The following is a 23,283-nucleotide window of genomic DNA, read 5'->3' on the forward strand; positions in this document are numbered from 1 at the left end:
GTGGAGAGAGAAACTGCCTATGCTGGCCATGTGCAGGGAGTTGCAGGACAGCTGAAGTGTGTTTTTGAGTGTCTGTGTTTGGACATGGGCTGGTGCCTCCTTTAGGAGCAGGAACGAACCTCCTACTTACAACCCAGGGATGCTTACTGTCTCTCTTTTCCTTTATCCTCCAGACAATTGAATTTGATGAAAGTGCAGGTGCTGTTTTGAGGATCCAGCCACTCCGGACTCCCCGGGATGAGAACATTTACGAGTGTGTTGCTCAGAACCCTCACGGGGAGGTTACCGTCCATGCCAAGCTCACCGTCCTCCGAGGTAAAGATCGTGCCTGCCTGCCCTGTGTCAGCATCATGGGGGAGAAGGCCCCCTTGAGCTTCTCCCTTCCTTCAGATGAGTGGGAACTGTCACAAAGCACACGGCCAAAGGACAAAGTCCTTCCTTTTTGATTTGTTGGACTTGTCAGATGTTTGTTCTTTTATCTCAGAGAGTCATGAAATTGCAACGTAAGAAACAAAGCTAGACTGCTTGCTAAAACCAGACCATTCCGGAGGTTTGACTGGAAGATGAGCTGAGGTTCCTTCCAACCTGAATTACCCTATGATGCTATGATCTTCCCTCGCCTCCGATAAAAATTTCCTCCCCAGGTTTACAAGCAGCACCAGAGATCCTTTGCTCTGTGCACTCTCTGAGAACACAGTTCCCCTCTCCATTTTGTTCTTTTTTTTCCACTTGTCCCCGCTCTAGAGGATGTTTACATGGATGCCTCCTTCATGTCATCTGTTAGAAATATGCTCTCTGAACTTGATGTGGGGGAGGGAACAATATGCTGTTGCTGTGGATGCCTCTGGATGTTTTCTGTTATTACCCTGGAGATCTGTAAAATTGCTTTGTGAAACGCTAAACTAGGCTGCTTGCTAAAACTGACCCACTTCAGGAGGAAGGATGGATGGTGATCTCCATTCAAACCACAGGGCAATGCAGGTGATCCTGGCAGAAAAGCCTGGCGGGGGGTGGTGGGTCACTGCCTGAGAGCTCCTGACGGGGACTTAGCTTGGGAGCGCTGGCTGTGGATGGAGCCATCAGCAGGAGGTGCTGTAGAAAAGCTGCAGGCTTTTGGATGGGGACACTTGTGGTAAGAACAGTCACTTCTGCAGTGAGCATCGCTCACACCAGTTTGAGGTGCTCCAGGCATTGTGTGGTCCTCCTAAGAGCAAGTGGTGGCTCTGACTGAATGCCAGTTGCCTTTTCTTCAGCAGTTTCAGTGTTCTCGAGAGCATCTGGAGTCCTTTTGTTTGAAAAGAGAGCGAGCACATCCCTAATAGTGCAGGGCTGAATTTGTGTGCAAATCCCCGACGTACAGCAATAACTGAAGACCAGACGTAAAGGGCACGTGGCAAAACCCTTTGTGTCCCTTCGTAGCAGGAATATCCCTTCTGCTGCCCACCTGGCAGGCTCGGTGTTGTCAGGATGCTGCCTTCCTTTGAGCATGCGGGCCCGTGGTCCAGTCATGCCTGACAGATTTGTGTAGGTGCACTTCAGTCGTTGTGCTGCTCCTCTGCCTGGCGTGGCATTTAACCTTCTGTTAGCTGCGTGTGGTGGGCTGTAGCTGTCAGGAGGCTGGAACAGCGCTCTGTGACAAGAGCGTGTCGAGCTGGGCGCCTCGTTCTTCACACTTATTCCCGTGTATTCTCTGGAGCTGTGATGGGTTGGGAGAGGTGCCCCTGTGATCACATGCAAAATCCCTACCCCTACAATGTAGCTGTGAGCGGTGGCAAGAGAGAAAGTGTTCCTCCAGCTCCTGCTCTCACAAACCCTCTGGATTCTCACATCATTTTTCAGGCACGCTCTACCACAAGAAAGCTGCAGCGTATGGGAAACAACGAGCCGAGCTCAGTGGCTGTCCCTGGGGACAGCGCTTCTCTGTACATGTCTTTTTGCAGCTCTTCCTTCCGGTACCAGCATCACACACGTGTCAGCTAGAGAGACAGATGACAGAACAGGAGCTGCATCTCCCCGCTGCCTGCCTAATTACTCTCTTTGCTGATCCCACCAGAACATTATTACCGTGTGCTTTGCTCCTGGGCGGTGGTGCTTTCACGAGCACTGCTTCTCTGTTTGCCTGACAGGACCGCGTTGGGTAGCTTTGTTAGCTGACCGCGCACGAGCAGCTGGGGCCCCCAGCTCGGGATACCTGGGGAGCAGGAAGTACCTGCAGGCTGGGCCAGCAAGTTTGTTGGAGAGCATCAAGGAAGCAGTTTTTGTAGAATACCCTCCCCTCCCCTCCTCCACTGGAGTTATTCCATCCTTAATCTTTCCTCGGCTTTCACATAGCACGTATTTTCTCCTCTTTGTGCTCTTTTTTAAGTGCTGGGAAAGTTAAAAGGACTGAGCACAAGTCCACTAATCTCCACAATAACAATTTAGTACGTTGGCATCTCTTCCTCTCTTTTTCCTCCCTGCTCCGGCATTCACCCACTCTCCTGTTTGTCTTTTCTCCATCTTTCCTTGCAATGCCTCCTCCTCTTTTCTGTCTTCTCTCACTTTCAGAGCTAATGCTTAGCATAAAGATGGGGGCTGCTGCACAGCTTGGAGATGAATGTGAGCTGTCATTTGCAGAAGCTGCCACCTTGACATGTTTTGGAGTACGGAAACCTGGGCCCCAGCTGTTACAAACCCTGCAGAACGGGGTTTGGTCTAATTCTGCAGCCTGTGGCTGTGCTGTTATAATCAGAAAGACGTGTGTGTACCTTCATGTAGTACGCATGTATGAACAGTTACGGGATTTCCTTAACGCCGGTGCAAACAGTCTGATGAACAGAAGGGAAAAAAATACATTCTTCCCTCCTAGATGCAGCTGCTGAAGGGACTGGGAGTAAACCCCTCTCCGGTTATCCACAGGACTGCTCCTGGATCGGACCCTGGTAGAAATCCACGTGCATTCACTTAAAAACAGGAAGCTGCAGGAGAGGAAAACCTTTGGGAGCTTCTGGGAAGCAGAGCTTGTGATGGACACCGTTCAACTCGCAGTCTCTTAGCACCAGCTCTGCTGGCTTCTTTGTCCATCCTGTTCTGGTTCTCAAGGGATCTGAGTTTTGATAGGGCTGTGGAGACTCGCTGCGCTTCCCCCAGCTGGCTGGACACAGCGCCTGCAAGCCTGGTTCCTGCAGAGCCCAAAGAAGAGGAAAGAAAGTGGTTTGGGGAAGCATTGTCCAGTTATTGTTGACTCCAGCTGCTGTCGTTTTTCGTAATAACTTAGCAGAAAGGAAGCTGGTTGGCACAGGCACCCCAGCTCCCAGGTGGTATTGTTCCTCTAAGCTCCACACTCCCAGGAAAGATTGACGTAATTTACTTTTTATTATTATTATTATTGCTTCCTATGTAGAGATTATGGTTTCCCTCCTTCCTAGTGGCCTGAGGCAGATTCTCGTGCTGCAGGGGACTGTCCTGTGCTGCCAGCAGCTGACTGGGCTGCGAGTACGGGGGAGCCTTGCTACAACCCTCTGCCTGCACTGCCTCTGCTGCTGGGAGGCAGCAGGCTGGGTTTGGAGCAGGGGCCAGGCAGGGCTTGGCTCTTTGCTTTGTTGAAGCTGATAGAGTTCCACGGGGGTTACCCTTTGTGAGCTGTTAGTAAATGCAACATGAATTGTACACTGATCCCATAAAAACCAGTGCTTGGTCCAGATAAACGCAACGGAAGAAAATTTACTGTGCCCTGATAGCTCGCTGCGTAGTGGCCGATCCTATCTGTTCCTGAGGATTACTGCACTCTGGAAAATTGAGGAAAACTGGCTATTAGACATGTAAGGGCTGTGGTGGTTATTACCGGTATATGATGCAGGCTGCTGGGGATGGACATTCAGAACTTTTTCGAGTGATTCCCTGTTGCTTTTTTATGAAGTGTTCATTTCTCTAACAATCCTGGCCTGAAATGTTCCTCACACATTTCCTACTCAGAGAGGACATCTGGTATGGGCTTGTGTAACGTTCTAGCAAGACTCTGCTGGGTTGTTGCTTTTTGTAATTGCTGGCTTTTTATCAGCAAAAATAAACAAAAATCAGTTGGAGATGCTCAGCAGAAAGCAGCGAGTCCCACGGGAGCACGTCTTAAGGAGAAGCTGGCCTCTCTGAAATGTTACCCTGCCACTTGAAAAGCTCTTGGCAGACTTGCTTCAAATTTGACTTGTTTTTCTGTTCTTGTAATGACCTGAAGATAAGGCCAAGTAGCGAGCAGATTAGTCCTGTACTTTATGAATAATGTCAGACCAATTTTAACTCAGATGCCTTTATAAGGAGTGTACGTAGGGGCACGTTGTAGGGAAGGCAATGAATTACCTGCACTGCTACAGGAGCCAACATGCATATCGAAGTCTCTATAGACCAGCAAATATTTAATAACATTGTTAGGCTATTTAGCTATTTTCATAGCAAAACTCTCAATCATAATACATGGAATCAACAAACAAAGCATGTATTATATATCCTGGCATGTATTAAAATCGTCTTTAGCTGTGTAATAGCAGTTGTCTAAGGCACGGGGACATACATATTGATGGCAAGAACTTGTTGATGTAATTTTACAAAATGCACGATGCAGGGATACCTGCTGGGGAGGGCGGTAGCTGTAAGGTGCTCATTAACTTAATGAAAAAAACAGGAATAAGGCTTAGGAGTACTGGAGTTTGATCCTGATTCTGCTTCAAATTAGTGCCACTCCAGCTGCTTCATCTCTGCGTTTTTGGCTCTTCCAGCTTGAAGTGAGAGTAGTCGAGTCAAAAAATTCCTCCTCCTCTTCTCTTCATCAACATCCTCACCGTGCCTTTCTGCATTCAGTACGTAGCGCGTCTGTACATGCTCACACCCTCATTCTCTTCTAAATTATTAAACAACTCTGCACAACCTGCGGGAAAAAGAGCAGCAGCAAGACCCGCCTTATCGTTCTTCATCATCCTCATTTCCAGCACAGCTAATTATCTAAACACAGAGGTGCCGCCTTCTAGAGTGACAAAGAGGTGCCAGTACCGGTGTCTCCTTTTGCTGTAGCTGGCGACCTTTGCTTTATCTGTACGAACATGTGTGTGTCAGCACGTGTGTCCTCCAGCAGGATTTATTATAAATGAGCGCTGAAGTGCTCTCCTCTCCCTGCCTCCCTCCATCTCTCCTCCCTTACTCTTTCTCACTCTTTGTTCAGTGGCCTTGAGGTAATTTATCTGCTTTTCCTTAAGGGAGGCCCTTACGCTTCTCAGGCTAAGAGCAGGTACGAACAAGGTGTTTTGGAGGCTCTGGCAATACGGTAAGTGCAGCACGTGAAAACATTTGCCTGCGTAAGCCAGCATGATCTGCAGCAGCAGGCCAGATGTGCCCTCAAAGCATCTTCAGCTCGCATCTTGCTTCTTTTGTTCTAGCCAGTTTCCTGGGCTGCTTTTTGAAAGAGAATTCACGACCCGAACCGTTCCTTATTTATTTATTTGTTAACAGGTTTGGGCTAGTGTTTGGGGATTGAGGGGGAGGGTGGCAGGGCATGCGTGTGCATGTCTTGTGGGGATTGAGTTGAGACTGTAATTGCATTATTACAGGGAATCCAATTGTTAGGGGATGAAGCCAGCTTCACTTTCCTGGCAGGAAGGAAATCTGAGCCCTTGAATCAGTGCAATATGCGATGTTCAGAGATGCTTCCTCTGCTGATCTGATCCTCAAATCTGATCACGCCTCTAGTCGCAGTTGTTTTAATTAAACTCAGAGGAATTCTGCACAATGTGCTGCAAGATTAACATTTTTGTTTAATTAGAAACACTCGGTAATAACGGTTGTAGCGAGCCTCCCCCCAACACGCGTGCACATACACGCACACACGTGCACACACACGAACACGCACACCCTGCCAGTCAGGAGGGCTGTCCTCTCTGTGGATTAATTGGCTCGTGAAATTAACGGGCACGGGTCTGAGCCAGGTGGAGGAGCATCACCAGGGAGCAGGATAAAAGCAGTAATCAATAATGATGTCATCTGCAGCCAATGCGGCAGCAGCTCCCCGGCTCCTTAACAACACACCACCGCCTGGTTAAATAGGAGAAGGGAAGAGAAGACGTTAAAAGCCTGGCTGAAAGCTGTGCAAAGGCAAAGCAATTCCCAGGGCCCTTCTGTCCTGAGCTCACTCCGGTGGAGGCTGGGGTTTTGCAGCACGCAGGATCTGCAGGAGCAGGCGCTGGAGACTCCTGCGATGCCCAAGCACAGCCTGGTGAACCGAGATCTCAAAGCTTTGCTTCAGTCCCTTGTTAAAGACATTTGTGTCTTTATTTCGAATGCGATACCCCGGTTTAGAGGCGTTTACAGAGGCACTGAAATGACTGCCCCTTTATACAGCTGTAAGTTTGGCCATACTAGGAAATCTGTGTTACTTCAGCAGTTATAAGCCGGTACGTGTTGCTGTTTGTGGTCAGATTCCTTTGATATATGAGGAGAGGTGTGGTTAGTACATTTCACTCTCCAGTGACTCATAATAGATGCTTTATAGCTCTCATAGCAATGGTCAGAAGAAGGAAACAATGCCCAGTTTTAAACACACAATTGAGGCATTTAGAACCCTTTTCTCCTCCGCAGTAGCTGTGCAGTGCTAATAATGGTATTAGACAAGAATTTCGTGGCCTGGGGTATCAGAGCACCACACAAACCTTTGGCTCTGCCTTCGTGATCTTCGTAGCTTTCCAGAAGCTGAGTGAGAGGCACGGCAGTGGCGTAACGCTGACCCATGCCTCGTGTGTTCAGGGCGTGTGTACACCAGTACTGGGATCTGGCAATTCTGCTTTGCTGCTACACAAAAAGACACCCACCATAGCGAGGCCACCGGGTTTCTCTTTCGTTCCGCTGTCTCTGGGCTCAGCCATAGGTAGTTTGGCTCCATCGCTTCTGATGTGCAGTGTGCCAGGAGCAGGAAATGAGCTCTCGTGTTTGCAGTCGGCAGGGAGGATTCCCAGCCTGAGCGTCGGGACGGGGTTTCCATCCCATCTCTGCTGCCATCACGAGAGCTCCCATTGGTTTCAGTGGGGGGCTGGTGGTGCCTTCTGTTGCTTTTTTTAAAACCCCACCTTTTTAAAGCCCAAACGCTTTATATGTTATTTCCTTTCTGTTACCTCAGCTGCTTTTGGGATGGATTCGATGCTATAGTATCCCCAGGCTGTGATTCCTTAACGCGCCTCATTTGTAATGACAGAGAATCCCCATAAACTCTCTGCCTGGTGCCCACATCCTCCCTCAAAGACAGATTTGCTGTAGGAAAAAAATGTCATGTTCCTGAGCTGTAGCAGCCAGCGCAGGCCAGGTCTCTTCCACGTGATGTAGGAGGTCACGCCAAAGATTATGGGGGACGCACTGTGGTTTTGTATCAATTATCACAAATTAGTCAACATCAGTTAGGATTGCCCTCCTCGCCCTCATTAGTGAAGGCAAAGGCAAGGCAGAGGAAGCAGGAAGCTCTCTTGAGCCTGTCTTCTAGGTGCTGGTGCCACATCCCTCTTCTTCTAGGGCATCAGCACTCTGCCTAATAAATCTGGAAATCACACCCTGTCTGCCAGCGCCTGGCTGACTGTCGTTGTGTGTGTCCCCTCTGGTGCCTGCAGCTGGATGATATTTTCCTCTCCTTTCCCTCCTGGTTTCCACTGCGCCTTTGACATTCCTTTTCGCATAGTCACTTTCATTATTCCTCTGGTGCAGCGTGTTTTGTGTTGTGGGGTTTGGCGGGGGAAGAGGAATCGCTCCTTTCTGATGTGACTGCGAGTGCCGTGCTCTGCAGTACGGGGATCTTTGCCACGTGTGTGCACAGCTTCTGCTGTAAAACCAAAAAATGCACGTCACCTGCCTGGCACAGGGGCTCGGTGCGAGACCCGGAGAAACTTTGGGGTGACTGAAGCCATGCCCCAAAGCTTTTTTGAGTAATTCATTGTAGATAACTGTAAAATTTTCTTGTGGGACATTAGGATAGTCAAACGTAATGGACAAGTGAGAAAGTTTTACTGCATAATGTGTTTCCACGAGTCGGTTGTGGACCATTTGCAGTAGCCTTCTTTTAAGTTGCGTTGCCCAGAGTATTGGGCAGCTCGTCTGCCTGGTGGTTTTCTCAGCGCATTCCACTAACAGATCCTTCAGCTGCCTTGTCCCGGCTGTGTGTGTAACCACTCTTCTGTTGCTCTCTCCCACCAGAGGACCAGTTACCTCCCGGGTTCCCAAACATCGATATGGGGCCCCAGCTGAAAGTGGTGGAGCGGACGCGAACAGCCACAATGCTCTGTGCGGCCAGCGGGAACCCAGACCCCGAGATCACTTGGTTTAAAGATTTCCTGCCCGTCGACCCCAGCGCAAGCAATGGGAGAATAAAACAGCTGAGATCAGGTAAGGTCTCCGTGCGAGGCTGGAGGATCAAGACCTAGATACAGCTGTGAAGAGAATGCTCAGAGGTTCCTGGAACAGAGGGGGGACCTGCAGACATGGGCCCACTGGTGTGGATTGGGGCATTAGCTTTTCTTCACTTCTAGGACTGTTCTTACCCAGGGAGTGTTTGGAGTGTTTTTCCCTCCATCCCATCTTCCTGCCCTTCTCTGCTGTGTAGTTGGCATAAAGGAAATCACAGCAGGGAAGCTGGTTCTTGTGCAGGAGTGTAACCAGTCCACTTGCCTCCTAATGATGCTGTTCAAGCTCAGGGGGAATTGGGGACTGGATAGGAGCTGAGTGTTTCCTCCTCAGCCCAAGACCTGGGTAAGGAGGAAAAAGAACCTCTACAGCAGACAGCGTTGTAGGCCACACATACCTGGTGCAGGGTCCACAGCTGAGGCAGCCTCTTACCGTCGAAGTATGACCCTGTTGGTGTAAATTGAGCCTGTCGAGCTGGTGTCGAAGAGCAGCTCTTGCAGGATCTCTCTGGCATCGAGTCCCTGCAGTCATTGCTGGAGAGCAGTTGTGAGCATTCTTGAGTGACCCCTTGGTGCTCAGTGGCAGTGCCCATGGAGTGGATCTCCATGAGCAGATGTACCCCAGCTCCGTGGCTCTTGTCAGTTCTCTGTCTTTCCCCATCTGCTTGTCCATCTGTCTCTTTTGTTTGTTTTATGTTTGTTGCTTTTTGTGTGTGTCAATGTGGCATCTCTTAATATTCATCTTCCAGGAGCTGTTTGTGTACTTGTTAAATATCCTAGTTCACAGTGTGAATGTGTGTGTGCATGTGAGGAGGGCACAGGTGTATTTATTTTTGAATGCTACTGGTAAAACACTTTCATTTCTCAACTTAAAAAAAAAATAGTATCTCTCTGAAAATATGCAAATATGAAACAAGCTGTGGAAGTTTTGCTTTTTGACAAAAACGAACCCAAGCCATAATCCTTTTCAAGTACTTCTTGGACTGACTGCTTTAACCCGGCCTAAAGAAAACGTGCCTATGTGGTTGGACCTAGCAAGTTCTAGCATCGCTTCCGCTACTCAGAACGTTCCTTTGGCCAAGAGAGAGAGAGCACTTGCACGGGTTTTTTTGATTGTTTTGTTGTTTTTTTGGAGGCAAAGGAATGTCACTGTCGTAGGCAAAGGGAGAACAGAGGCTTCAGAGAAGCAACTGGTATTGCTCTGTTCGAGTTAGACATTTTGCAAGTCAGCCGGTCGAGTGGTAGCCAAATAGTTCTGCCCAGATCTCTGCTGGCTCCAAAGAAATCCAGTTCTGAGTAGGGTAGTGCTGGATCTGAACATCAGAGGACTTAACCGCCTGGTCTGTCTCTAGACCTGTTTAGCAAAGAATCTATATAAAGATTTTTAGTTCTGTGGGCCACCGGTGGTAAAGGCTCAGTTTATTTCCAGTTCAGCGTAGCTTTTATACACCTGCTTCTTTATTCAGTGAAGCAAACTTACAAGCAGATACTTAAGCTGCTTTGTTAGAATTAGAATGGATTGTTGAGTCCCACAAACACAGATGAGATTGACCTCCCTGTTTTATTGTAACAGCTGAGTCAAATGCAAATAAAAAAAATCACTCGGCATAAATAATGAGAGGTAAACTAGAATTATATCATGCTCTGTGACCGTGATCTGAAGTGTGAGTAATGCACAGGCAGATTATTTTTAATACATTTATCATCTTGCTAGAATGCCTTTATATTCCTTAACTGGATTTGATCTGATGTTTTCCTTAAAGCCACCTGAGTGCTGCATTTTTTTTCCAGTGAATTGGTTAGCCTCAGAGTGAACCCTTGACCTTTCTGATAAATCTGAATATACCTGCTGAGAATTAATCTTATTTACAGTTTCTCTGAATTAGTAAACTGGTGAAAGCCTGAAGCATCCCTGTTGTCCTTTGGGGCAAAAACCTGTTGCTTCTGTGAAAGGGAGTGCACAGACTCCTGGTCACGGCAGAGGGCTGAAATTCAGGACTTCTGATTTCTCCTCCTATCTCATCTACTTTTATGGCCTTTCAAAACCTGCGTGTTCTATGATGCAAAGGCTTATGAAAGTGGAAAACATTAACATTAAGGTCATCCATACTTTGTTAGCATTTTTGTCAGTGGAAAGCAGTTTTTTAAGACCGAGGGAAAGGAGATTGAAGTGTGTGTTTGTAACGTGGGTGTGACGTGCAAGGCGATGCCTGTTTGAGTGCTGGCGACGCTGCTAATGTCAGAACTTAATGTAATGCATTTACCTTTACAGAAAGCAAACTTTGCTTCCAGAAGTGTAGTGCTAGCACACGTTAGGGTATTGGATGCTTCAGGACACTGCTAATGAGCTTCAGTGTCTTTCACATACAGGTCACCAGGATGACTCCAGCCCGGCTTCTTGGAGATTAACAATTAGAGCCGACTAACGGGTGGTTGACGAGCCCTGTGTGAATAGGAGTGCAGGGAGGAGGAGTGCCCCTGGTACTAAATCACAACTCGGCGCTTTGCGCTAGCAGACTTAGTGTAGAAACCAGCAACGGTGTCGGCTCTGAAGGCTTGGCTGCGCCGTGCTCCCCGACGGGGAACGGTTCAGGGGCAGGCGACCGAGCAGCAGGACAGGACAGTCCCCCAGGTTCTGCCCTGGAGAGGAAGCCATCAGGACAGCATCCACGCTGCTTTATTACAGAGGCTGCTAAGAACCAGGGAGGGCGTTAATAACTGAACTTGTATTGATGTATGAGTTAGTGGCAAACATGCAAATTAGCTCATTAAATGTACAAGTGAAATGTCACACACAGAGCTCCGCAAAATTGGGTGTCCATGTCCAGAGTTAGTTCTCATTTATATTAAAACAACTAAATGTTTCTCTGGCAATATAAATGGACCTCTGAGAGCATGGTCATTATATTTACATCATCCTGTGGACCCATTTGTGTTAAGGGTCTTCAGTATAACTGAGAAACAGGTGATGTCATTAACCATAGTGCCTTTTTTCTCTATCCACATTCCTTTTTCTCTCTGTCTCCAGATATTCTTTCCAAGCAGCTGGAAGCCTTTTAATATTTGAGGGTTTTGGCTGCACAAAAAGTTTAATTGTCAATCAAACAAGAATGAGAAAAAACTCTGTCTAGCCTCCCATTTTCCTTAGACTTACATGAACATCTCAACCTTAGAAACCCAGGTTATCTAAGAGTTTAAGTGGTCTCGATGGTGGACAACAAATGGATATTTCTGCTTAGCACCGACACAAGCGATCTCGGGATATTTTGAGTAGAAGCCAATGTCCTTTGCTCAGCCGTGCCACCTAGGGGGGAAATGGGAGACAGCCTGAAGCCGACTTCTTACATCATAGAAACACTAAAACCTTTTGTGTCTTGTGTGTTGTCTTCTGCTTTCTAAATAACTGGCTATAACAAACTTAATTTTTTCTTTTTTGTCTTTTTTCACTATTTTTTACACTCAGAGACCTTTGGTAAGTTTGTTCAATTAAAAAAAAAAGCTAAACAAAAAACCCCAAACCTGCTAATACCCAGATTTGTAACCCTTACCTTTAAACTAATTCCTTTGTAACAGCTTTTTGAGAGGCATGCTATGCATTTCTTCTACTAACTCTTTCAGTAGGGATCTTGTGCCCTCTTAATTAATTTCTGCAGGGGTATTGCAGGCTACAAAAAGAATAATAATCATCCTAATTAATATATCTGTATAAAGAGATAACAGCTAAATATGAACCTCCTAACATTGGATAGATTTTTTTTGTAACTTAGCAACAGTTGTCCTGGAATTCCCCAAATACACAATAGCTTGTACCCTGGAACTGTGATAATTGTGTTCACACCTGCAGGAGGTCCTGGAGTTTCACATCTAACGGGGTTATTGGCGTTTTCAGAAGGGAGAGGTGGGGGTGCAGCATCGTCAAATTGAAGCTGTTAATCACAGGTCATTGGCTATTGGAATGAGTTGAGCAAAGGAAAAGCCCCCCCTCCGCATCATCCCTGTCCCTCGAGAAGCCAGGAGCCTGTCTGCAGAGCTCACGTCACATTTCCTCCTCGTGCCAAGTCCCCTTTTGTTATTAAAGCTGTAGCAATTGCAGCTGTCAGCCAGGATCCGGCATTTTAAAATTGCAGAAGACCCTTGATGATTGCTTGCTTGTTTAGAATAGAAAGCTCTCTCCAGCCCTCAGGAGAGGAGCATAGCACACACATGTTCACACACGTGGCCTGACAGAAGGTGGGGATGTGTTTTCTGTCATTGCCATGGCAATGGTGACTTTCCTCCTCTCCCTGTTTTCGAGGCTTGGAGAATCCGTAGGCAGCTTGCTGGGTGGGAAGAGTCAGAGGAAGGGATGGTGGAAGAGCAGATCCCGTCCTCTCTGGCACTGGGGGACACCTGCATGGGGCGTTCTGCCTGGCACCCTCCTGGCCCTTTCTAATTCAGAGGCAAGTGCTGTATGGGGTCCGGTGCCTTTTGCCTCTGCTGTTTAACACTGGGCTGGCCATCTGGGCTCGTGCAGCCCCAACATTTGCCCTAAACAAGCAGATTTCCTGTTTGTGGGCGGTTGTGGAAGGCAATATGAATAGTTTGCAAAACCAGCTTTCTACTTGGAAGGTCCAGCATTCATGTGAACTCTTCCTCTTTTAGTTTTCCTGCACACCCAGTGCTGTTACTCTGCCCTGGGCAGTGGTCAGCCTCCTGAATTTGCTCACGAGCTGTTAGAACAACAGCAGGCAAGCCAGCTCCTGAGCACAGATGCCTCCCTCAGTCCTAATCAAACCTCCGGGAGCTCTCAGAATTATTCAGAATATATTAATGTGTTTCTGATCCTCCTCTAGCACCAGCCTGCTCCCCCTAAATTGAATATGAAGCTGGTTAGATGTGAAACTCCAGCAGTGAAAATCTACCATCTGTGTCCCTGCCGCCATTCAGACTGCTGTTCTCGCCTTGCAAGTCACCAGATCTCATTTTGGTTCAAATTGTCACCTCTGTCCCAGGTGTGGGCCATCTTGTAAAAGACGTTTTGCTCCTCACCTCCGTGTCCCATACGCCAGGGTTAGAACTGGAAGCATCGAGGAGGCATTGCTTGGCTTACCCTGCTCTCCAAGAGCTGCTGACAGCCTATTTCCAGGGGCAACGCCGATGCTTAGAGGGAGCAGGGAATAAGTAACCTACAATCACATTAACACAAGGAGGCAACAGCTGCCATTGTACCCTCTGTAGCTCCAGTGTGTTTCTCCTGTATTATAGCGAGCCTTTGCAGGGATCGCCAGGCCTAGCCAAGGCCGTGAAGCCTTATAGCAGTGGGTGATGCTGGGGTCTCTTCCCCTCCTCTACCCTCTCCTCATTAGCCTTGTTCAAGATGTGTGCCACAGATGGCAGATTTTCGCTCCAGTTTTGAGACAGAAGGATGTATTGGAGGCTGTTTTTATTTCCACTGAGTTGATCTATAACCCTTTGCTGCTTTGTCTCTCTCTCGCTTTTTACAACCTTCCTGCCGTCTCCTGTGTGGAGATCTGCCCAAGTACACGCTCCCCTCACCTCTTTCTCTTTCAAACGCTGTCTTTCCAACCTTTGTCCTGATAGCTAACCAGCCTGCTTTATTAACCTTAGCTAGTTCCTAACCCTAACTAGATGCTAACTTTTTCTATCAAATAACCTAACCTCTTAACTAGAAGCTGAGTATAACTAGAATCTAATATCCTAACACTATAACGCCTCTCTTCCCTCCTCTCCTTTGAAAAATAGAGGTGTACTGTAATCAATACCTATGTATTTTTACCTTCTATCCTGAAAATGGAGGATTGAACCGCAGCACAAGAAGGATGAGCAGGGCTGAAGGAGAAGGGAAGGGTTGTGGTGAAGGCAGAAGATGGACACAGGAGGCTTTGGCTCCTGTTCCTGCCTCTGCCACAGACTTCCCTCTGTGACCGTGGGCAAGTTGCTTCACCTCTGCCTTGGTTTTCCCACGTGCAAAGTGAGGGAAATAATACTGCTGTACCTCACTAGGGGAGAGGAGAGTGCGTAGGCTGACATTTGTCATGTAACGCACTGTACAAGCCTCGGCTGGGAGGTGCTGCAGAATGACGGCGCTGTTACCGTTACAGAGAAGCCCTTGCATTTCTCCCTAGTAAGAGGCAATATTTGGAATTGCGGAATCTGCCCTGTTCTCAGGATTGGGGTAAAAAAAAACAAAAAAACAACCAATCAACCCCCCTTTTTTAATTAGCTGTGTGACAAGTGTGAATGCCGCTGTGAGCAAAAGGACCTGCCGGGTTTTCAAAGGAAGATGGTTTCAGCTTCGAGAGGTCAAACGGGGGGACAGTGATTTTACCACTGACTGGGGTCACCAGCCACAATGTCACCTCCTCTCATCTGTGAGACCTGCCAGGGCAGAAAACTCATGTCAGGCATTAAAGACAACTGGAGGGGGTTTGAATAAAAATCACCCAAGGGATGCAGTCAACAGGCAAGCATAGCAGGACTCTTCTCTCTCAAAAAAAAAAACAACCCCTCTCCTGCACTGGCATTAGGGAGGCTTCTAGAGCAGTAGCACGAGGTACCCCTTTCACAACCTTATTTAATGCAGAGCATCTGGCTTCAATCTCTGCTGTGCAGAGCCGCTAAAGGATAACTGAAGGTCCTGCTAAGGACATGCATTGAATTCCTCCCACATCTGTGCCAAAAGCTTAAGCTTGGAACTGGGAATTCACTGGCAGAGCTGGGATCAGACCTGCAACTCTAAATGTGATGCAAGGTACCTGGATGTCCTTTCCCTGTCTTGGCTAACATCATCATAATGCCGACCCTTTCCCCCCAGGGTGATGAAGACAAGTGCAGGTTCATCATAAAGCAAACAGTAATGTTAGCTGAGAGCTTGAAGATGTTCTTTCCATTCTTAACAACAAAATGGAGCCAGTCGGAAGAGTTTTCAAGCCAAGTGCCGAGGAGGTTCTGTAAAGAGCCAGCAGAATTGGACTGCTTTTTAAAGGGCATCCCCACCTTAAGTACCCCGAACCCTCTTCAGTCTGTCCCTGCAATTCACGATGAGACAGTACAGGAAGTTTCCTACTGGGAACTGTCTTCCTTGACTCAGGTCCTTTTCCCACAGGCAATCCAGGTGTTTGGGGTTTTACAGTCTTTTCACTTCTTTTCTTTGTTTTCTTTGCAGAAGGTACACCGATCCGAGGTAAGACACCCCCAGCTCGCTCACTCACCCACTCTCCAAACACTTCTCTCCACTCAGTTCCTGTTTCATTGACCTGTGCTCAATCCAGATTCTTGTTGTTGTTATGTTCTCTTGTCCTGCTTCACCTCTGGATATTTATTTCTCTTTTTATACCTGTCTTTATTTTATATATGGTTATAATGTCTGTTTCTGTTTGCTGGGTGCACTTGGTAATATTGATACTGTTATTCTAATGACATCTCAGGCTGTGCTGCCTCAGATTTATGGCAGTTTTAAGAGCTAATCTCTCCAGGACTGCAAAGGACTGAAGTTTATCTTGGGCATTAAATGCTATCAAAGCTTGGTAAATACTTAGGGCCTTCTTTTGATTGGTGCAAAGCGCTCCTGAGCCATTGATTGTGGTGAAACTTTTCCAGTCCTTTGCTCAGGCAGATCTTCAGCACTCCCTATCTCTGTGTAGTCGTGTGTTTGGCTTCAGAGCCATCTTCCCCTTTCCACTCTCTTACTTGTAGGTTTTTCTGGGAAAGATACCCATGGTAAGTAGTTTCTGCGCTGTCTCTTTAACGGAGCCAAAAAGATGTTAGACCTCAAGCTGTCATTGAAATTCAGCAAGAATTGGGTGCGTGCACCTTGGAAAACCCTGCTTTGGCTTTATCTACCCTGGCAAATTTCCAAGTCCATAATTCTCTGTTGGTAAAAGCAGTAGGAGGTGCTGTAGGTGAGGTATTTATTTTTTCACACATCATCTCTATTGGCTCCTGGCAAGTGCTGAAAACTCACTGGACTCTCTACAGTATAATTTCCACCATTGCATTCACCAGCAAAGCTGCAGTGGTCAAGACGAAAGGGGTGAGTCCTCATTCCTCTGGTGTAGCTGCTTGCCCGCACTTCGTGTCCTGTTCCTGCTCTGGAGTGTGGCTTGGTCTCCCCTTGCGTACACTCAGACGAGCAATGCTCATGAGTGATGCGGAAGATTTGTCTGGAACCAGTCGAAGCAACTCACAGATTTGTCCAAATAAAAGAAATGTATAGAAGAAGTCCCTGTCCAGCTGTCCACCCAAGTGGAGCTTTCAGATGACAGAGCATGCTCGAGCTTTAATTCAGTATGAAATATGCTCAGCTGATGTCTCAATGTGAAGCCTCACACCATTTGGTTTCCAGCTCCTTTTGTTATACTGAAATACCCGGAGATTCTTTTGAAATTAATTTTTGTTTGCTTCAGTGTTTTTTTTCTGGGGGGGTTGTTTTTTGTTTTAATTCTATCTGCCCTGCCTTTGGGAGCTACCAGACACAGTGGATCCTGGTGGGAGTTGCACTTTCACACCCCATCCCTGTCATAAATACTTTCACAGCCTCACGTCTTCCCACGCAACATCCTTTTTCACCCATGCACACACAGAGGAACACGAGCTCCTTGTCCTCCTCGTGCGAACACATTGGTTTTCCTTCCTGAAGAGGCTGTATCTGTAACCAACAATGATATCATTTGAACTTTTCTCGCTTAAGATTTTATCAGTAATATTACACTGAACTGGAATTGTTTGGTTTTTATATTTAGGGATTTTTTTTTCCAGGGATAGCAGTTAAAAGTCTTAGCACATGCGAGGTCTGTCCATATCTGTAGTATAATCATGTACTCATAATACTCATAATGCATAAAGCATTTGATAGCCTGTTGAATTATTTATGTAGTATGTATTTTAACTCAAGTTTTGCAGGAGCGAAGCCTTTTGAGGTAAATGAGACAATTTTCTTCCATGTACTTACATGCAGCATATCTGCATGTCTGCTTACAGGGGTGTTTAGTATGGCTCTGAATTCATTCTTGTGAACTCCAATAAGGTACGGGTTTAAGAAAAAGCTTCGTCCTTTTGGCCCAGTTTGTGTAAACCGCACATGCAATTCAGGAAATCCAGTGCAGTATTTACGGTTTTTTTTCTCTTGGAAATATTCACTAGCAGTAACGTGATTTTCACTTTATTATCTCCTGTGGGATTCCTCAGAATCAGGTATTTAGGTACAAAACAAAGCCAGCATTGGTAAGAATTCTTCAGGGTTCCTGGGCAGTGGGTGACAAATCCTTTCACCTTTATGGTCACTGCTTCAGATCGAGTAATGGGAAGCTGACTGCCCTCTGACAGATTTCTGGGAATCACAGTAATACGGATTATTGAAGTTGATTTCAGGAGTTCTGGTGCAGGATATCTGCATTGCAGAAGTCACAAAAGTTGGTAATTCTGCTCATTATTTCAGTACAGAGAGAGGCACTTAGTATAGAGGCGGGGACTGGATTTTCTCTTCCTGGTGGCTCTGTGTCCAGCCGTAACACTAATAGCTGATGTTGGCAGGGCTCCTTAGTTCCAGATCCCCAAGGCCAAGACCCCCAGGCAGCGTTCCAGTAGGTATCCACCTGAGGGAAGGAGAAAGCAAGACCTTGACACTACTGCTCCCTCCTAAAACAAAACAAAGTGGTGATGATTGTGTTTGCTGCGGTCTTCTCTCCTCGCAGGTGGCCTGCAGATTGAAAGCAGCGAGGAGACGGACCAGGGGAAGTACGAATGCGTCGCCAGCAACAGCGCCGGAGTGCGCTACTCCTCACCTGCTAATCTTTACGTGAGAGGTAGGGAGCGCATCGGCTCACAACACTGGCAAATATCTCCCTCCCCGTGGCCTTCCTTTGTCCCCAGCTCTTTGATTCGAGCCCGTCCCTGAGCGCAGGGGAAGCACCGGTGGTTCTTGGTTGGATCCTTACGGTGCACTACTGAGCTTGCAGGGGGATCCTGGCACACCCTGACTTCTCACCATTGCACGCCAGAGCTGCAGGGCAGCAGTACAAGGCTGTGTCACCCTCAGTGAAGTCAAGCGTGACCCAAAACAGTGTGCCCGAGTATCTGCTGCCATCAGTCTGCAGGGCCCAGAGAAGAATGAACAGCTTTGGCTGCCGAGAGGCCGTAGTCCCCTTTCTCACAAAGGATCCCCGCTCTCTGGAAGTGGGAAGGTTCCAGTTCTGCTGGTGTGGGTGTGAGAGGAGGGGAGGACCCTCTCAGCCCCCTCCACAGAACTGTTTCTCCTCTAGATCTTCCCAGATCACAACAGGAGGGTGCATTCTCACTTCTTGCTCGTGTCCCAGTTGGTTTTCCCTTTGCCAGCAGTAATTTGTCGCTGGTTCCTCGGGCATGAACACTGGCCATGGGCAGAGACTCGCAGAAAGCTGGAGATGGCCAGCAGACATCTCTGCCGTCAGTGACAGATTCCTTTGCCCTTTTAGCACCGGGAACAGATGACAGGGGGATTGGCTTCTGCTAATGCCCCCTTGATGTTCTCACACCCAGCAGGCAATTGCCTTTCTGCTTTCTTTGTTCTCTTATTTTAATCTCTCTGACCTGTAACATTTTGTGTGTAGCTTTGGTTTAATATCTTTCCACAGCAAAACCCTTTTGGTAATGAGAGAGCAGGGCTGGTCCTTCTCACTTTTTTTAAAAAAAAAAAAAAAAAGAAAAATACCATTGGGAGGAAAAAAGAAAAGTTACATCCCAGTGAACTGTTCCCATTTCCATCCCATCGACAGAGGAAGCGCCTCCCACCTACACTCACGTTAACTCTGCAGTCAATGCAGAGCCATGCTCCTGTGTGCACTCCTTTCTCTCTCTCTTTCTCTCTCTCTCGTGTCTCACGCTCACTAAATCACATGCACATGGAGAGAAGGCTTTTAATAATTTAATGTTTCCAAGCTAAATTTTTAAATAGCCTTTTGTGGCCAGCTGGAAAATTGCGTTTGAAATTTGCCCTGTCGCTTGGACCCTGAAATTCTTCTTTTGGGAAAGTAAATCTGGATCTGATACTAATTCAGGGCTAAATCCTTCGCAGACAGTTTAGCTGGAATGTTTTGAGATTTAAAAAAAAAAAAAGAAACAGGAAAAAACGTGGGGATTTTTCATTATTCTTTTATTTACAAATCTCCTCTACCTTTCTGGCCACTCGGAAACTACCCTGGAGACAAAGGTTGTAGCCCTCGAGTTGTCTCCCCACCTGGCTAAGGGCCGGCTCCAGGTGGATAGATAGCCAGCCCTCCTTCTGTCGGAGCTAGCCCTGCGTGCCCGAAGCCGGGCTACCAAACAAAGCCAGCACTTGCCGGCCCAGAGAGTGCAGAAAACGCCGTGTAAGCAAGCTCGGCCTGTGGTTTGGGTGTTTTTCATGCTGTTTAATTCCTTGTTTCTTGTGTGTTAATATCGTGGAAAGGTAACAAAGTTCTGAAATGGATCTGCTTTGGTGGGAGGGGAAGTTCATGCACATTTTTCTTCCCGTTTTTTGTTTTAAAAGAGTTGTGAACACTCCCGTGTTTCCAATTGACTTGTTTCTCCCATAACATGCTTGTCTCTATAGAGCACCTGGGATAGGAGTTGTAAGTTTTAACATTGCAAGGAAATGTTTTGGTTTTGGTTTTTTCTTTTCTTCTTCTAATTATTTCTTTTTCCTTATTCAGTCCCGTTGTGGAGCTAGTGCAAGCAGAGCCGGGCGCGGGGCTGGGGGGAGCCGGGCTGGGGGAGCGGATTTCCACGTGGGGCTCACCTCGGTGCCAGGTCCCTGCCTGGCACGGCCTCCGCTCCCCCTTCTTTAAAGAGCAGATGCACGTAAAGAAGTGAGAACTCCTTTCTGGAGTTGGCATCCCCGTCGGGTGCTAATTCCGATTTAGGATTGCTCACGGTCTGACCTCTTTACAGAGCTTGGTTGTTCTTAAAAGGGACCTAGCTGGATGGGAGGGGGAAAGCTAGGAAGGCAGGAAGGAGGGTCGTTACTATCTTCATTTTTTTTCCTTTCTTTTTATTTTGGTTAAGAGAAAAAAAAAAACAATCAATTTGCAGCTGACAGCCTTGAGAAGGCCTTTTTTTACTCTCTCTGTGTTTCCCCTATTTTTCTCTTCTCCTCATGTCATTGTGTTCCGCATCAAACCCCCTTAACATCCCTCAGAGCTACGAGAAGGTTGGTGTGGTTTTTTTCTTTTTTACTTTCTTTACCCACATTTTTACATTCTTAAGAGAAAAAAATATATATATTTATAAAAAATAAAAAAATAAAAAAAAAAAAGAGAAAAAGCAAGAAATCTTTAAGATGAGCGAGACCCGCCCGTTCCCGGGTCTCGCAGAGATGAGTTGAGTTGCATTGTGGGCCTCTCTATGCATCCTTTGGTAATGTTGCTGAGTTCTTGCACTTTTTTGTCGTCATGGTTACCTTGCCGTTTGGACATTGGGCCTGATGCATGATAGGAGAATGTAACAATCTTCTTTGCATGCCACTTTTTAAATTAATTACGACTTATTTTTTCTGTATATAAATATGTATAGTTTTTTTTTGGTTTGTTTTTCTTCTTTTTTTGACAATTCTGGTTTATTTGAAGTGGATTTACTCTTACTTTCTGAATTTTTTGTTCTGTTGGGTTTTTTGCTTTCTCTTGATTTCCTGTTTCAGTTTCGATTGGTTATGCTGTGCTGTAGTTTATTCCAAACGCATTGTGAGAAGCCAGTGTTCCTGCCCACCCGGTGGTAACTGAACTCCTCAATCCCTCCAGGAGGAAAGGAGTCACACAGCTCTAACGCCTGTCCATGGAAGCCCTGCTATTTGGGACAAGCCTTTGTTTTGAGGGGAGGGAGGGATCTGGGAAGTGGAAAAGATGGTAAGAAGCCAGGGTTTCAGTTCAAGAATCAGAGCAGACCTTGGGTCACCTCATTACTTGCCAATTTCTTGGAGGTGTGGCTGCTGTTCCACATCCTGCACACAGAGAAAAACCCTGAGCCCTGCTTCGAAGAGCTTCCCAAGCCATCCAGAACTGGTAACTGCCCCTTTCCCAACGCTGATACCCAAGACACTGTGTATGGGAGCTAATCTGCTTTCGGACCAGGATGTGGAAGGACAGAAAGCTTCCTCCCGTGTTACTGAAGCACACGCAGTTGTCTTTCCTTTAGAGCAACGAGCCCGGCCGTCGGGCTGTGCCCTGTCTCATCAGCAGACCTCGGCACAGCCCCTTGCAGGAGGTGATGCCTCGTCCTTGCGGCGTCAGAACCGAAGGGCAGCCGGCCAGCTGCCTCCTGCAGAAGGGTAGCTGGATTTCATGGCTCTGCCTCTCCCCATTTACCCTCTTTATTCCCTGTCATTTAACCATTATTGCCTGCCTTACGGGCACCTTGAAAACCAGCCTGCGTGATTATCTCAGAAATACCAGCTCCAGATAAGGTAGAGCCCTCCTTTTGAAAGGAATGTGAAAAAAGAAATGCAGCAGTGGTAGACACGAAAGAGGCTGCTGGGACACATCTGGCAGCTGCATCCTTATTGTAAACAGCAATAAGAAATCTGACAAGTTACATTCTAGCTGAAAATGCCTCTTTTCCCTCTTCTCATCTCCCTGTTTATCCCCATTAAGCTTCTGTTGCCTCCCATGTGTGCATCCTGAGTGGGCGAGCCACATGGGATAGTAAACAGGTGGGTTTTTTGCAGTGTGTTAGTTCTACCATTGGTGCTTGGTGCTTTTGCCCTGTGCAGAATTGAATGCCCTTCCTTTCCCTGTTTATGCGTTTCCCTCTGCCCATCAGTCCTCACTACTCAATAATCTACCAAAGGAGTGGCTTTCCTAGTGTACAGGTATTAAAGCTGTGTGATTTTTGAGAAATCCAGTGCAGTATTGACACAGTATCTGTCTCTCTCTTTCTCTGTCTCTCTCTTTCTTTCTGTCTGTCTTTCTCTTTTTCTTAAAATACTGAGATTTCAGTGCTCGGACCCTCAGTACTGGTATTCCCCCCCCCCTCCTTCAAGTCTCTCCCCCTCTCCCCTTAGATACAAGGGTACCACTCCGAAATGCTGCACTGTTGATAATGTCTTTCTAAAGCGGCCAGCTGTGGCTCTACTAACTTTGACTAACGCCAACAATAGCCAAAGGACATCCCCCAATCCCAGTGTTCTATTTAAAGAAAAAAGAATAAAGACTTGTTCTATTTAAAAAGAGCAAGAGAGAAGGAATAGTATTTGAAATGAGGTGTTCCCATCCCACCTCCCTCCTGCCTAGGACTAAAAGGTGATAATCACCAGTAATCACAGGATTTTCCTTCATGAATAGGAGTTTGAGTTTCAGGATTTAGGTGCAATTAAAAAGGGATTTACACACCATTTATTTTTGTATTTGTTTATTTTATCTTTTATAAAATACCTCTAACATGCCCAAACTGCGCTGCTGCTTCTAGAATCACTTGTGGCGTGAGAAGGTCTTAAGATTAAATTCTTCCTTAAGAGCCAATAAAAGCTATAATAATATCAACAACAATAAACTAAAGCTAAATTGGATGTAGGCACCATAGGCTGGAATGGCACCAGGAAAGCAAACACAGACTTGAAACCTGTCTAGGAGAGGTTACCTGGTTTGCTAGAAGTCACAGGCATGGCCTTGCAATAATTGGCGCAGGGTTTGCATTGCATGTTATTACAGATCAGATCATGTCACAGTCCAAAATAGCAGAGAGTCCACCATCAGGGAATTTCCAAGGTCAAAATGCAGAAGCATCTTCGTGGAGACCCGAAAAGCAGATCAGGAGGTGAGAGGAATCCTGCCACTGGCCTGGGCTGTATAGAAGTTTCTGACCTAAGTCAATTGTCCGAATTTCACTTGCAGTCAGTGTAAGGAAGCACGCAGCTCTGTCGGGCAAATCAGCACATCTT

At 46.8% G+C, this 23,283-nt stretch overlaps 1 protein-coding gene across 8 annotated transcripts in view; it reads left to right on the plus strand.

Moving 5' to 3' along the window:
• Positions 1–23,283, plus strand: part of PTPRS (protein tyrosine phosphatase receptor type S) — a 156,271-nt gene that overhangs the window by 76,658 nt on the left and 56,330 nt on the right. For all 8 annotated transcript variants that reach the window (XM_083811375.1, XM_083811377.1, XM_083811372.1 and 5 more), the window contains exons 4-6: positions 174–315; positions 8,194–8,382; positions 18,092–18,202. In XM_083811375.1, coding sequence (XP_083667501.1) covers positions 174–315; positions 8,194–8,382; positions 18,092–18,202 — 442 coding nt within the window. The remainder of the gene's footprint in view (positions 1–173; positions 316–8,193; positions 8,383–18,091; positions 18,203–23,283) is intronic.

The sequence above is a fragment of the Anser anser genome (genome assembly GCF_964211835.1).
Source record: "Anser anser genome assembly, chromosome: 25".
Classification (NCBI taxonomy): Eukaryota; Metazoa; Chordata; class Aves; order Anseriformes; family Anatidae; genus Anser; species Anser anser.